This window comes from Tigriopus californicus, chromosome 3 (genome assembly GCF_007210705.1).
Source record: "Tigriopus californicus strain San Diego chromosome 3, Tcal_SD_v2.1, whole genome shotgun sequence".
Taxonomy (NCBI): domain Eukaryota; kingdom Metazoa; phylum Arthropoda; class Copepoda; order Harpacticoida; family Harpacticidae; genus Tigriopus; species Tigriopus californicus.
Window position 1 is genome coordinate 7,971,787 of NC_081442.1, and position 16,970 is coordinate 7,988,756.

Consider the following 16,970-nt stretch of genomic DNA (forward strand, 5'->3'; position numbering starts at 1 on the left):
GTGAGCAAGGTGAGACAAGTGGTCATGTTTCAAGTATTATCAGATTAGGACCTCCATGGCTTCGGTTGTGGTTTCAAATATCGCACTGGTGTTGTCCAAGTGTGTCTCTTGGCTAAAAAAGACGATGATCCAATGCAGGATATACATATTTTTTTAATGCGCATTCCAATCGCTCATGCATATGACAGAAGATTAGGACAATTTGCGGTGAAGAGATCACAACAGTAAATTTTATACGGGTCTTTTTTTAATTCCAGATAAGCCGACAGTCTATTGATGTTTGTAAACAATATTTCCGTGACGACCTCGTCAAGACTGATTGGCAACTCATGGTGGAATTGAAGAAGACATTTGAAATTTTGTGATACTGCAAGTCGTGATTGAACTGTCCTGTTATTTAAGTAAGCTTGTGAGTGCGTACTGATGCCCGTATTTTGCCACCACTACCTACAACCTACTACTAATGTGGATTGATTTAAGAAATGGAAAACTGCCTGCTAAATGCGAACAAGAGGAACTAAGACGATAAGCGTCAGTGACCGTTATGTAAAGTAATAGCAGTATAATAGGCTTGCTTGTGTCCACCGTCAACGCGTGTATTCATTGGATGGAAAGGATTATTTTTATTGTCTTTGTAAGCCATGATAATACATTCAGTTGAAGTTTCCATTACATCGAACATTTCCAATTTTTTTATCGTGAAGAGTTCACTTTTGTAAGACTAATCTTGCCCGATCGCATCTCTAAGAAACTTTTGTCATACAACGTCCAGAGAAAAGGTCTTGCTAAACTGTAGTACGATAAAGAATTGAGAACATACAGTACGTCAAGAGTTAGATACTACCCTCAAGTTATTGCGAAGTTTGTTGAGTCTATTAGGTGAACTCGTTAGTAACGGCTTCAGTCTGACTTGTTTTATTTCGACCTGCTGCCACATAGCCCCAGTGACTAGCCCTCAAGTTGTATCTCTCCATAAACGCCTAGAATCGGGACAGGGACGCTAAGGTTGAGAATGAGCCACTCCGATTTGAGTCAATACCTTTCATTTAGTCTTAAAGTGTAGCAAACAGCATGGCACAGACTGAATGAGCTAGCCAACTACTGGTAATTGGTTACCACAAGAAGGGTAGCTTATTCATTCTGTGAAGAATTGCACAAATAAGCCTTCTTTAGGGTTAAGTAGTGAGCATTAACAGGGTATTAGTTTACGTCTGACCGTTCGATCGGGCTAAATATTGAAAGACGTATTCGTACGACCTTGGGCCTCTGTCGTTTGGAGAAATCCAAAATGTTATTACTGGTGCCGACGATGTTCATGATTTCTCCCTTCTGGGAAATATCAAACCTGCAATGGTGTGAGAGTTCAGAGTGGCTGTCTGCAATCGGGCAACGGGGTCACTGAAGGCCGACAAGACCCAAGCAAATATGGCCAACGACCTTGAGGTACACGTGTTTGCGATCAAGAGAAAGTAGAAATGGCTTTAAAACTGAAAAGAGCTACCAAAATCAACTGATGACCTACAAAGCACTCAAAGAGCTTTACTTCTTGTCTGAAGAGCTGATGCTGACCGTTGCCGACGATGTTGATGAGCTCCTAGAGAAATTTGTGCAACCTGCATTCAACAGGACTCTGAGTAAATTGTTCTCTAGCGCAAAATGTTGCCCAACATATCTGAAACCATTTTTCAAGACGACGGATCGCAGAGGGATTATAGCTCCTTGTAGGGGAAGGGCGCTTGGCCTGGGAACAGACCTGACCTGTCGTCCATTGAAAATATCTGAGCTCTCGTCCAACAGGTGCTCAAGAGGCTACCATCATTTATCAAAAGAACTTGATGAAACTTGTGAAACAAGCATGGGCCACCATTTGAACTGCAATACTTAACAATTTGATTTAGTCAAGGACACTAGAGAGTCCCTGATTTAGTATATTTAGTATACGCTTGATGGGATTAAATAGTGCTTCCAGAAGAAAGGAGCCAATAGGTATAGGCAAGTGAGTTGGAACCAATTTGATGTCTCCTATAAAAGTTAGTGATCCCTAAAGAAGGTAGCTTCAACTCCTTGACATATTGTAGTACATATGATCCAGCTACCCCTAGCTATGGTACGCGACCCATAATAAAGTTTAGGGTTCCAGATAAAAAGTTAACATCATTAATCTGTTACTATTGACCAAAAGGAATTGACATTAATTGATGATCGCAAATTGCTATTTTGACCACAAAATAAGCTAGTATATGTCAAAATGTCAAAATTGCTTTCATCTTGAAAAGCGGGACGAGTATTAGTGGCAAATAAAGCGAAAAGTAATTGTGCGTCAAGAATTTCGACAAATACAGCCAGTAATGATTTTTCAATCATAAAAAAAGAAATAAAAAATATTGCGTAGAACTCGAAGAATAATCTTAACGGACGAACAAATAACACGGGAATTCATTGCCAAGTTAGTCCAAAATGATGGCGATGTCGTTAATAAACGACAAACCGTCAACGATTTAGCGACTCTGGAAGTAGTTGATGTGTGATGACCCTTTCTCTACTTTATTCGGTGGTCAACATCTCATTTCGTTCTTTTGTTCGTTAAGTACGTGTCTATTTTTGCTCTTTCGGGCTTATTTATGACAACTCCTGACCAATCTTACATTCAAGGATGACCTCTATGTATCTTACGCAACACCTTAATTTACTTAGGACTTCATTCCTATATCAGCAAGGGTATTAAGGATACATTCATATCTACGTAGTAATAGAGTAATAGTGTCACGTATATACATCAGAAGTAAACATATATTTACATTGCTTCTTATTTTTCTACGGCCGATCATCTCATCGTTCGACTCTTCAGGCTCTACTGTACATTCATAAACAGAAGGTCACTTACCAAATCTGTTCATTTTCCCTCGATTACTCAATGATAAATAAATCTCTCAAACCGATTCGATTGACGTGTCAACTCACTTTGATTCACTACATCCTCATTATCACCTAACGTCATTATACTGAGAGTTAGTTGAATCATATCGAGCAAATCGTTGTCCTCCGAGAGAATCAATCTCTTCCATCAGCAAGCCGTGCCTTTCAGTTAGCAAATTAGCAAACAAGACTATGGACGTCAAATGTTCATTTTGGATGGGCAACCAACGAAAGAAAACATTGGACAGAAATAAGCAAAGCCATCATTAGCTTATGAATCTGTGATGATTTTCACTCATGATTGCGCAACATCTCCCTGATTTCACGATCACAACGACTTTCATTTGGCACAAACGTTGAATTAATCTTTTAAAGTTGGCGAATGCCAGTGTCTCTGGTCTTATGAGACTTGTGAGATGATCAAAAATTGGTCCCTTGTGCAAGCTTGTTGATTTAGTGAATTAGACTTCTCCGTCATGGATTTATGGATTTACAATGAATTAGTCATATTAGCCACGTGTGCTCTTGAATTTCATTTTACTATCATTTGACAGGAGAGTAAGGTTCTTGCTTGTTGAATTAACACTATAGATGGCAATTATTCAATTTATCAAAGCACGTTTGAACCTTGCAATTTGAACATTTCATCGGTACTTGACGAAACAACGATTGTCACTATAAAGAATAGAAGGAAGAATGTAGACTTATGTGCGCTGTAAAATATCAAAGGAAAAAACGTTCATATCGCCTTAACGTCATTTTGTTTTCAATTGACTAGACCCGTAACTAATAATTCTTTTGTGCCTATTGAGCTCCCAATCAACCACCCACTCACCCGACAACAGTAAAAACAATAGATGAAAACCATTTTAACACGGCCTCTTCAGTTCAACTTCAAGTCAAATCACGAAGGAACAAACCCATGTCATAACTTAACCGCAAATGGTGCATCATTCGCCGTTTGAAGCTGCTCGTGCGATGGAGCGCTTGTCCTGATCATTGGATGTATCACTTATTGGATCTTAACACCACCGAGCGGCTGAGTGGGTGAGTGGCTTCTGGATTCACCCCCTATGCGTCGCCAAAGTGCCTCCTAATTGCAATGTGACGAATTTCCTGCTGCTTGGCCGGCTTCATTGAGATTGTCCAATATACTGGGCGGCGTGCGAGCGCAAAAAACACGCATGAAACACGACGGACGAGCTCTAATTTCAGTCTCTATAGCTGATTGAGTCAACGAAGACGTGAAGAATTTGCTTGATGAAATGAAGCGATAGCCTAAGCCTGAAAAGTCTGTCAGTGCACTAGTGACGTCTGTTGTTGAAGGTGCTCTTGATTCGAAGATCATCACCATCATCATCATCATCATCGTCCCATCGCATCCAGTGGTAGTGCTCGTAGCTTCCCTGGTAGCTTCCTTCTGTATATCCATCCCTCCAGTTCCCAACCGTCCATCTCCTTCTTCTCATTGAACATCAGTGATTTCTACAAAGAACCTTAGACACTAAAACTGCTGCTGCCTGAGCTGAGAGAAAGAGGATCGAGAAAAACTCGGTGAATGAGTGAGTGAGTGTGTCAGTTGGTCAGTCAGAGACAGAGTGAGCCTGGTTCTGACAGAGCGAACCAGCCAAGTGTTGGCATATTTCTGGGCTAAAAGATAACCACTACAAACCGCTAACCACCTATCTTCAAGTGCTTCATTTCACCATCTTTTGAGCATTTTCCTTATCTTGGTGTTTGGGTTTCAGGAGAAATAACCTAGAGGAATAAACAGTTTGGATGGAATTCGAGTGAAAAAAGTGAAACTGCTTGGACCACAAGGACAATAATTATGATTCGAATGATAATGACGACCAAGATGAAGATGGACTTGTGAGATCTCGGATCAGTTTCACTCTCTTCAAGAATTCAGAAACTGGGCTGAATATTTTCCCGGTGGTTTTCTCCCAAATTGTCGGCGAATAGAAAACTATCCGTCGCACGTCGTGTCCGAAACTGCAAGTGTTGCCTGCTTGCTTTAAGTAAGAGTGCCAGGATACTACTGCAATAGGGTACTTGGCTGGTTCTGTTTGATTCTCGTTTGGCAGAAAGGGATTTACATTCCATGATCTAAGGACATCCATTGACTTCCCGTCGAGGTGTGGCGAACACATTTCTATCCACTGGTTATACTGTATGTACATACGTACGCTAGTCTAACAACAACCTTCGAGGACACGAGCCAAAGCGAAAGTGATCTTAAAAGTGAACTTACTTGAGTGTCCGAATATTCCCCATAGAGACAAGGTAAAACAAAGTGAAAACAGTGAACCGTTCAAGAGAAGACAACGAGGAGAAAGAGGATTTGATTCTCAGGTGAATGAATGCATGCTTGGTCGTGAATTTTCCACAAAAGCGTTGGAACCACTCGAGAGGCAGTGCAATAACTGTTTCATAGCTTCGTAACGCTCTGACCGAACAAAGACAAAAGATTCGATTCACTCCAGAGCTTATCCAAATCATCGTCTTTTCTTGAACAAATCTCATTCTCCGACCTAAGAAAAGGACAGATAGGACAAGCGAAGAAGGTTCATACGTTAGTACACATAGTTCCGTACATTGTTCATACGCATCAATTGCTTTCCACCCACCTAGCGTACATCAAGACGGAGGGGACAATGACGCGCAAAAAGCGGGTCGCCCCGGACCCGCCTATTTCCGCCAATGTTAACGATTTGACTTTCTTCGGTTCCATTCGTAACTCCTGGAATGGCTTCAACAAGTTCTCCGAATCTCCCATTGAGAATAATCATGACCGAGCCCCCACCCCTCCGCCCAAGAACCGAGGCGGAACCATGAAGTCAACGAGGAACAAAAGACCCCCTCCGCCCCCTCCTCCTATACAAACTCAACTCGGTCTTCAATGCGAGTCACCTTGTAGCGAGATTGAAGAGGCCTCATCGTCGTGTATGTCGCCCTCACGGTTTTCGTCCTCCGGGTCGAACCCTCAATCAGGTCATACCTCGCCCAGTGTGGACGATAGCGGGGTGAACAGCGACAGTGATCGGCCTCGGAGCTCGGCCTCCAGCCAAGACAGTTCTCAATTGAGGCCACGATTATTTAGCCGCACCAGTCAGGACAGCCTGAGTGAGGAAGTCGAGGACGAGGCGGCCGCTTCGATCAATCGGACCTTGAGGCATTTGACCACACTGCGTGACGAAATGATCGCCCCACCCCCGCCCCCCGAATTCAGCGACTTTGGGAGCGAGCCCCTGTCATTGCTCTCGAACACTTCCGCCAGTAGCTTGAGATCCTCCGGTTCGTCCCAATTGGATCTGATCCAAGCTGCCCGAGGCACATTGAAGAAACGACACGACGACGAACAGTTCTTGGAAAAGAGCTTGAGGGATCGATTGCAGCAAAGCCTCGCGATCTCGGAATACGAAGAAGACTACTCCAACATCACTTCTCATTTTGGTCATGTGGAGCAAGTCGGGGAGGCCAATGGTCACGAGACCTTTGCTGGCGTCAGGTTTGCCCCTGAGCTCGTGGATCCTGAAGAGGGTGGTTTCAAAGACGTCACCATCCGAAGCCAACGTGGAACCATTCGTGGGGTGAAGAACCGAGTGCGAAGAGGCATTGCCACTTTTCTCAGAGATCCCAACAAAAAGGTGAGTCGCATTAAGCGTTCCTTGGCTAAAGATGTTCATGGGAATTCTCAGCCCTCAGCTGAAGTCCTTGGGTAAACTCGGAAATCACGCCGATAATGGTTGGTTGAATTCTGGCGAATTCTGACGAATGCTGAGTTGGCTGTTGACCAAGCAAAGCTGTGTCTTAATAGGTAATATTACCAGGTAATTGTTCACACAATCCAAATCATTCACAAAGTTGGCGTGCAATAGCATCCTGAGAAATTGGCATGCTCCATGTTTCTGTTCGCATCCTGGCCTCTTTATCACCATGCCAATCAAAGACATTAAAGATCAGTGCAATCCTGTGGGGGTTAAGAAATCCTGTCAGGGTTATGATTAGGAACAATTAATCTTAAGAGGGTGCGTGTTTAACGTCTCCTTGGGCAATACAGAGTGGGGACAGTTTAAGCAAGAGGCCGGACAAATTATCTGTTTGATACTTTCCTTCAATAACTCATGTACTCCAAATATCCTTGTGCCTTATTCAAAAATAATCAAATCAAATAGTTTCAATAGACCAGAGACAATATGACTCTATTGAAACGAAAATAATCCCCAGTATCTAAGACAAGGCCGCCATGTAGTTTAGCAACACCGGTAGCTTTTGCTTCCCCATGAATTTCCCGACCAGTTGCTGGTCTCAAGCATAAGATTCATCGACCACTACTTCAATGGAAAAAGTAAAAGTTGGAGGGAAACAGGGCTTCTTAATTGAGGGTAAGGAGACACCTGTCTGACAAAATGTACTTCTCATCAAACGACTGAAATCTCTCAAGATGCTCAGTTTCTCACTTTCCCATCGAGAAAAAGTCGAGATCCACCCTAGCTGGTATCAACGTACACAGCTAGTTTTTGGAACCAAGTCTCTGTTTGGCCTTTCTACATGTACTCGTAGAACCTACGTACACATGCAGCAGCTCACTTTGGAGAAGCGATTGCTGTAGTTGGGTTTGCTTATCATTGCGTATGGTTGGACGATGCTAATTAATGTTAATGTGCATGAGGGATCCACCTCTTCATCGTGGGACTTGAAAGTACATGCTGTACTAAGTAAGTGTAATGAAATTGGCGAGTAATCAAGACGATCGAGGGGAAGAGGAGAAAGAGACCGCCAAGACGAATGGACGACGAGTTAGGTACGTACATTCTACGTTCTATGTACGTACAACGCCATGCAATGTCCGTTCGTACGTACGTGGTATGTAAAAGGGCAAGATCTTGCACTGATCTCACGCTTGATGTTCTTGGCTAATCATAATGATAACACGAGGACAGTCTAAATTTCGAATGGAAGCTGCTAATGACGACCAGGCAAAGGTCCAGGAGAAGGAGGAGGAGTACGAGGCAAAGAAAAGGCTAGGAAAGCATTATAAAACATGACAATGCCAAAGATATATATCCCAAAATGGTCATGGTTGATGATCCGGGCAATTTCATCGTTGACCTTTTTCTTTGATGAAGGAAGCTTTGGAATTGAATTGAATTTGGCGGATGCACTTTCGTGGGGGATGACAGAAAGTGCCTCTGTTATTTTAAGAGTACTTGATATCATTAAATCGTGCTGCATCCTCCTTGTGCATTGAACATATTATTGAACTTGCACTTTTCTTCAACGATAATAGCAAGACGTCAATAACAATTATGTACTACATTTTGACCTTTAAGTCAGCGTATGATTGAAGAGGTGACTTGACCATTTCCTTATCTCTCCAAAATGAAAAAGTAAACATCCACTTTGGTGCCAATTAATCCTAGACTACCAACAGCAGTTCGCTAAATGCTACGAGGTTGTTTTTTCTCACACAATCAGGATCTCAACTAAATGCAGGTTCCCTTTTGTTGCATATCTACGATACGAGCATTTCCCAACGCTGCTTTGTTATAAAAAGGGTTTAAATCACGGATGAAACAGAAAACACGCATACAACATCTATGTGAACCCCATCTTTGTATTGGGTTATACATAGTTCAATTCGAGCACTATGAGATTGAATACCTCTTTGCAAATTCTCTACGTACTTCTTATTGTTGAAAACGTTTCGCGCCGAAAACCATTCCGAGAGCATTCTGCAGATGAATTATTCCGATGGTCAATGGTTTCATTCTGTTTATTTTGTCTTCCAGAACTTCACGGAGCTCGAAACCGGCAAAGTGGTTGTTTACATCACAACATTGGGGGTGCTTCGTGATACCTATGCACGATGTGTCAAAGTGCGACAAATTTTGAGAACACACTTGATCAAAGTCGAGGAGAGAGACGTGTTCATGTCTCGAGAAAACCAATTGGAACTCATGGAACGAACGGAACAGCCTTATCTGGAGGTTCCCAAGGTCTTTGTGGAGGGCCGATATTTGGGGGTAAGTCGGGAATTACATCATCTGGCCAAAATTGTCGAACTATCTGCACCTTTTGTAATCCATCATGTCGTGGCTGATAAAATTGAGGCAATTTTACTTTGGCCGATCTTTTTTAACATGGACTAGTGAAGCAAGAAATGGCGCCCAAATTTGATGCAACTCGACCATAACACGGAAAGAATCGTGACTGAGAGATGCAAAATGGGGTTGAAATCTCGCGAATGTGGGCCGAGATGCGTCCCAAAATGGTCTGGCTCAAATTGGTATAGGTACACTGGATTGTTGTAGGAAAGTGAATTGAAATGTCGAGGGATTTATGTTTATTTCCGACCAAACATACCCTAAGTGACCAATCATGGCTTTTTAATTAAGTTCCATGAAATTGACTTGCAACTTTAGTAAACCAACTCAGATTGTGCAAACGCCATTGAATGGAAGTGCTGACTGGACGCTAAATAATCGACCTCTCTGAGCTTGGACATGCTTCCAAAGACATAGATAGAATGGCCATTCAGCATCCAACATTAGCGGCCCTATCATACACCTAAAGAGCTTTCTTGATGCTGGTAAGATTTTAGATTGAACATTGAGCAGTGTACTCGCAGTTATCAACCATCTCTGCTTCATCATTCACGATTACTTTTCCAAATCAACTTCATACTTGATTCATGTGTTTTTCTGACCATTGCTTTATGCTTGTATCTTAATGATAAGGTCCAATCATTGCAGCAGAACCTTGAGCATGGCCTATTTTTGACCATGTGAACATCATTGGTTCCGCACTATTTGTAATCTCAATCAATCGCAACTCAAAAGGAAACCCTTGGACACAATTCCATTACTGTCGTTTTCCCAGTCTACTATTGTTGACTGTTCATTTATTCACAGAGGATCGGGATGTCTCCTCTAGCCGGTATTGAAGTGTGGCACATGGGACTGCATCTGTTCACTGGAGTTTCTCAGTCTATTGTTGAACTAGTGGGCGTGTGCGTACCATAGACGGGAGATCCAATGGTTCCTTTCTCCTGCACGGGTGTGCATACTGTGTACAATATACCAAGCACAAATATAGGTACGCGTGTGAGAGTGTGTACGTGTGCACAACTATGCTGAATCCACGGGTTGACTACTAGTGCAACTTTCACAGAGATATTGGCTCGACAGATCCGAATGGATGGTTTGGTTGGACCGACGGGCGAACGGATAGATAGATAGATAGATAGATGGTTGGATGGTTGGACATGCAAGTATCGCTCCCTTTTTTAGCAATTCATGGTCAGTGCCTGTCTTAATTGGCTGAAAGAGTTTTACTTTGTCTCGCTGATAAGAACGAAATGCAAACACAGCTAGCTTCTAGTTCAACTACTACTACTACTACTACTAGAACTACTACTACTACTACTAGCACTACTACTGTAACCAGCCAACATATTCAGAGTTGGATGGAAAGGTTGGACATGAAATCAAATTGCGCCTCAAGTGAAAGCGCCTTTTTGTTCAAATTCCGATTATTGGTACACACCTACACACCTACACTGAAGCCAGGGGGATTTAAATGTGGTCACTGGGCACAACCTCTGCTTTCCGCGTAGTTATGTCGGGCGTACATACGTATAACGCACTACGGACACTGCAATGAACAATACAACAGAATTCATCTGTCATGTTTCTTGAAAATCTTAATACGTACATGTATAGGTTATCGGAGGTAAAAGCGAGTGGTGGCATGAGGAATGAATGACGCAATATGTTGGTTTCTCTCGGCAAAGTTTTGATGTTCATCTGGTCGAATTTGTCATTACCGCTGAAGTCATTAGTCAGTGGTAAAAGTGGCTCAAGTTGATCAATCAAAACCGCTTCGTTAGATTTCAATCCTGGCATTTGTCTTTATGTTATGTAAGACCTTAACCCCATGATTGAAAGCGATATGACAACAATAGGCCTGACCATGGGGCATTAATCTACTTTAAACACTTTATATTAGTTTTTGTGTGAGGGCATGCAATGCATTGGAAAATGGATCCAAGTCATTTTTCACGTAAATCGTTGGATTTTCACAGGATTAGAGTGGAAACTTGAGAATGCTGAGAGTTGAAAACCATGATGTGAATGAACGGACATTTCAAAGTTATTCATATGACATGTTGGGCTCAATTCGTCTTAGCTGTTCAAGGAGCCACTATATAACTGTTGGTTAATACTATTGAAACTGAACTGATTGTATTAAAAGCCCTTATGCAGCACTGGTTGTGCGTGTACGTGAGAGCGTGTGCGATAGTCGTACTTCAATATCCACATTGGCGACGATGACAGCGAGCTAATCTACAACTTTTTGCCATTCATTCTTCCACCTATTTCTTCCATTGTTCGCACTCAATAAGTGAATACCACTTGGACATCCTTTAAAAGTCGAATTTCTCCCGGCCAGCAATGTTCACACAATGGTCTGGATTATTTCATTGAGATGCTCTTTATGTGGATTGAAGGATTTTCGGTGCTAACTAACTGTTCAAGACAAGCTTATTTCTTCATTCAGAGCAAGCGGCCAAGCCGAACCAGCTCAAATCGATCATCATGCTCATGCACCAAATCTTGGGGTAATTTCTCCATATGATCTCCTCCACCTAGCGAATCTCTATTTGATACTTGTGATGCTGTTACATTTCATCGCTCTGACTGAGCTCCAATGAACTTCCACATCCGGTAATTGAACTACGAAGACTCCAATCCAGAAAGTCATTGCTCTTCGATCCAAGAACATCGTCCATAATATTTTTCTCTCGAGGTGGAATGATGGCTGTGACATTCCCAATGGATTTGTCCTCTGAAGTTGGGATGAAAGAGATTTATGGGCGATGCAATGACAACGATAACTTACCTCATCCTCCATCTCCTTGTCCTCGCTGATTGCCAGTTTCCAAGTTAGCATTTGCCATCTCAATCATTAAGACGGGAAATTCAAACGACAAGTTGTCAATTCCTCGAGAAGGTCAATGTCAGAACAAAATGACGGATAAATCGGCCGACTTGTGAGCATCAACGATCAATGGGAAATGCTGAGCAAATTGCTGCAAGCTTCGTTTCGCACAGATATCCAAGTGGTACCACGATCTTTGCCCAGGCATCATTTTGACGAATGGAAGGAGAATCTGGTACCAAGGACTAGGCAACAAAGTCAACCACAAGGACAAAACAAATGAGCTCCTAAAATACTGAGGCAAAAGGTAGCAGCCGTTGCTGTTGTTGCTGTCATCGTGAAAACACCATTGTGTCGTACCAAAAAAAGAGGCCTAAAAAGGATGGTGTTTTAACCAACGAATGTGGAATTGAGTCAACGTCGTCAGTCATGCAGTTCAAGCATGAACTGACCAAATTTCTCTGTGTGCGTGCATGTGTAGCAATCCATGGTGTGACAGTTCATGACACCACGTCCAAAGATCAAATTCACTTCATGGAAAATGTTCCTTGTCCAATAGAATGAGTGCGTGCGTGTGTGGTTGGTTGTGTGTCCAAGTGGAGCGCACAATTCGATTATTTAAGTACCATTACGTTGTCCCTTCACTCTCTTCTTGGTAGGATTAGGTCGTGTCCACTGTCCATGGACGTCCAGACGCGACGATTACTTACGTACGTACGTACGTACGGTGTACCTATCGCTACAGTACAGTACTTAGATATAGATGATCATCGATTAGCAGGTGTCTCATTCTGGTTGGGAGAAATCGAAGCACTTTCTCGGAACAATGAGATTTCAGATCAGTGATTTAAACTCATTGGGAGCAAAACGTATGTGTCCGAATTAAGGACCCCCCTGTCCCTAAAATCTCTCCTTTTGTCTGGTGTGATCTCTTTTGAGCTTTGAATGGACATACGTATGTAAACAGGTTGTTGGAAAGAACGAGCTTAAGCGTAGACTATAGTACTAGCTTTATGATCATGTGGCAACATATTTTGATAAGGTTCTTCAGTCTGGTCCTTTAGAAAATGAAATATTTTGGGGCTCCATCTCGAAAGAGAAAAGACCAAGAGGGCCTCTGCTACGCGTACTGCTGTTATTTCAGCCATAAAAGGGGCCACCGAAGGCCTTAACATGATGCGTTAATTTCAAAGATATTTCCAAAATTTATCGATAGAAATAGGTAAAATCTAGACTCATTCATGATTGATGCATTTATCAACGTGACAAGTCTTTTTGTTCTAACTCAAGTCCTTAATGAGCTTGGGGTGCGTATTAGATTAACAGTAAATAATGAAACGTCCAGTAATTTATAAGGGAATAAGACCTTCAATCTGAGGAATCTCTTACCCTGTGAATACGTGATGCCCAAAATAACCAAAAGAGGAAAAAAAACTAATTCTCATTCCCTTTTTTGTCTTGTAGGATGCCGAGGTGATTGAGAATTTGAACGAGCAAGGAGAACTCAAACACATTTTGAAACCTTTCAAGGTATTGATCAGCTTAAGAACACGCAACTTTAAAGCCTAAATATTATGCGCTATGTTTGTATGTACTCTATATCCTATGCTCATGTTTCAGTGCTACTCGGTCACAGTGGAGTGCCAAAAGTGCGGAGGATTCCGAATGCTCCCATGTCAAGTTTGCAGTGGCAGCAAGAAGTCATTGCATCGGAACAATTTCACCGAATCTTTTGTGGCTCTCCGGTGTAGCCATTGCGACGATTCGGCCCTAGTCAAATGTGATTTGTGCGCTCGATGAGATGCACGCCCGCCCAACAGATGAACAAGTTCGCCGACTAATCTTTACCCATAGCCAAAGCCAAATTGCGGTGACCCCAGCCAGAAGATGTCAGTTCAGAGTATTGTAAAGAACATAAGCGGTATATTAAAGAGAAGAGCAATGTCTCGAGTGCGTTTAAGAAAGATCTTTTGGAGAGGGTCTAGATCCTCAGTCACGAAAGTAGCCTCCAAAAAAATACATTGGCCGTCGTCGTTTGCTTAAAATAAAGAATTGTGATAAAGATGTTAACAGTTTTATTAATTGTGTGTGAGGAAATATAGAGTATAAAATCAGGGGGATGCGGTGAAAAATATTCTGCGCTCATTGGCTCTCACTGCTTTCATAAGCTCGATTGATTTCCGTATCGCCATAAACTTGGTAAATAATAATCATCGGAACAATGTCGATAATACACAAACTTGGAAATGGAAAAACATTCTTGTGGCATTATCTTCTCTGCTTCCTTGCCAAGCTCAAAACTGGACCCAATTCCCACTCGTCGCTGAAGCTTTATCTGCATCACTCGAAGACACAAAATCACCCCATGGGTCGTCCTTAGGCTCCGTGGCCACGCCTCCCGATCCGGAAGACACAGGCGGAATTGGTGATGGATTAAAAGCAGAAGTTGAGGAGGAAAGAGAATGATCACGGAGGTTCGTCGAGAACGACGATGTCGTCGAGGATGACGACATGAAGTCTCCCAACAAGTCCACATTGGACCCTGGCAGTGGTTTGTTTTCGGACGGAGATTGAAGGGGAGTGAGGTTGGCCGAGCCAGGGGGTGGGCCTAGTTTCAGCCCACCTGGAGGTGGGGGTAGGAACCCACTTCCACCACCACCGGAGGGCTTTGGTCTGGTTGTGGCACCTGTGCTGCCCACGTCATTTTTTGGAATGTTGATGCGGATTGTTTGGCCCTCTTTGAAGGCCAGATCGAGATTGGGCTTTGGAGGCTCAACAGCTTCTTGAGCGAAGTTATTCTCTTTTTTAACCCACTTGAAGTGATCTTGTAGGGCTACATTCAGATCGAACGAGTCACTCCGGTCCGAGAAACCCATGCCAATATATGCTTTGCGACCCGAGTCTTGAATGCAAATCACAAAATAACGAGACGAATCCGTCACGGCCTCCACGGACACGCCGGGATATTTCTCAACGGGGCATTCCGCAAATAGGGCTCCGGAGTTCTTGTCCTCCAATTTGATAGAGCAAGCTCGACCTTTGGAGAGACAGCGTAATCTTCCGGTCCAGTCAGGTGTGGCCAAATTCCAGTCAGCGGCTCTGTATCCACGGGCACTCGGACGTGGAGGTATTTTGTAAACAAAAACTTCGGGTTTCACCAGGAGGGTCCTTTCAAAGTCTTCGGCACTCATCGTTGAAAATATGAAAGGGGAATGAGCTGTAAGTGGAATGATATCATTGAGGGGTTAGCTACCCAATTCAGCATAAATTATCAATGACAACGAAACCAAGTTTGATAACGATGATTTTTTTTTTCTGTCAGTTGGGTCTTTTGGTGCAGTTTCGAAATTACCTTCGGAAGATGATCTTTCTCTACTATCCCGCAGAAGTAGATACTTTCTTTACGCGGACATGGAGCGAATATCGGTGTCTCTTGGATCTGAAACAAAAGTGGCAAGGGAGGATTAGGTCATTTGCTTTTTTTTTCGCCAATTTATAGATAGATCAATTTATGTTTTTATTCATTTTGCTGACTACTACTCTAATTGCATCAGTATACGTTTGACTTTTCATCTTTTGACAATGCTTCTGGCTATCAGTTCTTTCATAATTTCATTCGTGCCACCATAGATAGTTTGAACCCGAGCGTTAGCGTACGATCGGGCGATGGGAGTTTCCCACATGTATCCCCAACCTCCGTGCAACTGAACGCACTCAGCCGCCACCGTGTTCTCTAAATCAGTGGCCCAGTATTTGGCCATGGAGGCCGTCTCGTTGCTTAAGGACTTGCTGTCGTGGAGTTGAATGCATTCATCGATGAAGGATCGGCACACTGCCGTGGCTGTTTTCATCTCGGCTAATCTGTGCTGGACGGTCTGCAAATCAGACACAGTTCGGCCAAAGGCTTTCCGGTTGATGAGGTAGTCACGGGTGGCCTCAAACATCCATTCGCAGGCGGCAATCGAGGTAATGGCAATGCCCAAACGCTCTTGGGGCAATTCATTCATGAGCTGATAGAAGCCTCGGTTCAAGCCCCCTACTATGTTTGATTTAGGCACACGAACATCCTCCAAAAAGAGCTCCGCCGTATCTTGGCCTTTGAGTCCCATTTTCTTCAGGTTCTTGCCCTTCTTAAAGCCCGGCATGCCATCTTCCACCGCAAACAACGTGATACCGTGGGCTTTGGATTTGGCATTGGGATCCGTGACGGCCACAATCACGTGCACGTCAGCCACAATCCCGTTGGTGATGAACACTTTACTCCCATTGAGAATAAAGTCGTCTCCGTCAGCTTTAGCGTTGGTGCGAATGCCCTGCAAGTCTGATCCGGCATCGGGTTCGGTCATGCCAATGGCAGCCACGCGGCGGCCTGCCACCAAGTCCGGGATATACTTCTCCTGTTGCTCGGGGGTGCCGTAGTTCTGGAAGTACGGGATCACGATGGTCGAGTGAACCGTGATGGCGGGTGAGGCGCAATGAGCATAGGCCTGTTCCTCCAACACGATAGCTTCGTCTTTGAAGGATCCGCCGATGCCACCCACCTCGGCCTTGATGCTCGTTCCCAAAAGACCCTGCTGGCCCAACTTGGCCCATATCTCCTTGGAAGGCTGGCCTTTGTCCTCGAACTCCATTTGTAAGGGGGCCAATTCGTCGCGCATAAATCGGCGGGCACTTTCGCGGAACATGTCATGGTCCTCGTTGAAGATGGATCGACTGCCAATATCCATGAGGTTATCCATCTGACAAGGAGGCGGGCGGACCGGGGGTTGGGCCTCATCCCCTTCTCCGTGGTGGGAAGACATGACTCGACTGGCGGAGGGACCAGCCACGCCAGAGGACAGACAGGGACGGGCACATCGAGCCCACGAGCTGCGAATGATTTGCATGGCCATGATGTTTTGATGGGATCCCGCTTCTAGCAGACAGACAGACAGACAGACAGACAGACAGACAGACGCGTCTAGTGGGACCTCGGGGGACCTCGGGGGACCTTACATACACGACTCTTACTGACTCTGACTGTTCGGAGCTCAGCTGTTGGGATGCAGGTCCTGGATGGAGGTAGACTATGCATTACACACTCACTACTGTCCATACAGGCATGCAGT

General features: G+C 43.7%; 3 protein-coding genes across 4 annotated transcripts; 1 reads left to right on the forward strand and 2 right to left on the reverse strand.

Annotated features, from left to right (window-relative positions):
* Positions 1-4,135: 4,135 nt before the first annotated feature.
* Positions 4,136-14,286, forward strand: LOC131878234 (glutaredoxin domain-containing cysteine-rich protein CG31559-like). 2 transcript variants are annotated; one of them, XR_009372988.1, is made up of 5 exons: positions 4,136-6,566; positions 8,712-8,945; positions 9,834-10,017; positions 13,327-13,392; positions 13,483-13,554. XR_009372988.1 is itself a non-coding variant. In XM_059224152.1 (4 exons), the coding sequence occupies exons 1-4, from the start codon at positions 5,574-5,576 to the stop codon at positions 13,660-13,662; spliced, it is 1,473 nt and encodes a 490-aa protein (XP_059080135.1). In that variant the 5' UTR covers positions 4,136-5,573; the 3' UTR covers positions 13,663-14,286. The 2 variants fall into 2 exon arrangements, 1 of the variants encoding a protein (XP_059080135.1); XM_059224152.1 differs by lacking the exon at positions 9,834-10,017 and having other exon boundaries at positions 13,483-14,286.
* Positions 13,921-15,358, reverse strand: LOC131878242 (NECAP-like protein CG9132). Its single transcript, XM_059224162.1, has 2 exons — positions 15,215-15,358; positions 13,921-15,079 (listed from the first exon to the last, which is right to left on the reverse strand). The coding sequence occupies exon 2, from the start codon at positions 15,051-15,053 to the stop codon at positions 14,157-14,159; it is 897 nt and encodes a 298-aa protein (XP_059080145.1). The 5' UTR covers positions 15,054-15,079; positions 15,215-15,358; the 3' UTR covers positions 13,921-14,156.
* LOC131878240 (long-chain specific acyl-CoA dehydrogenase, mitochondrial-like) lies at positions 15,301-16,903 on the reverse strand. The gene has a single exon (XM_059224159.1). It carries the CDS (start codon positions 16,752-16,754, stop codon positions 15,432-15,434), a length of 1,323 nt encoding a protein of 440 aa, XP_059080142.1. The 5' UTR covers positions 16,755-16,903; the 3' UTR covers positions 15,301-15,431.
* Between the last annotated feature and the right edge of the window lie 67 nt (positions 16,904-16,970).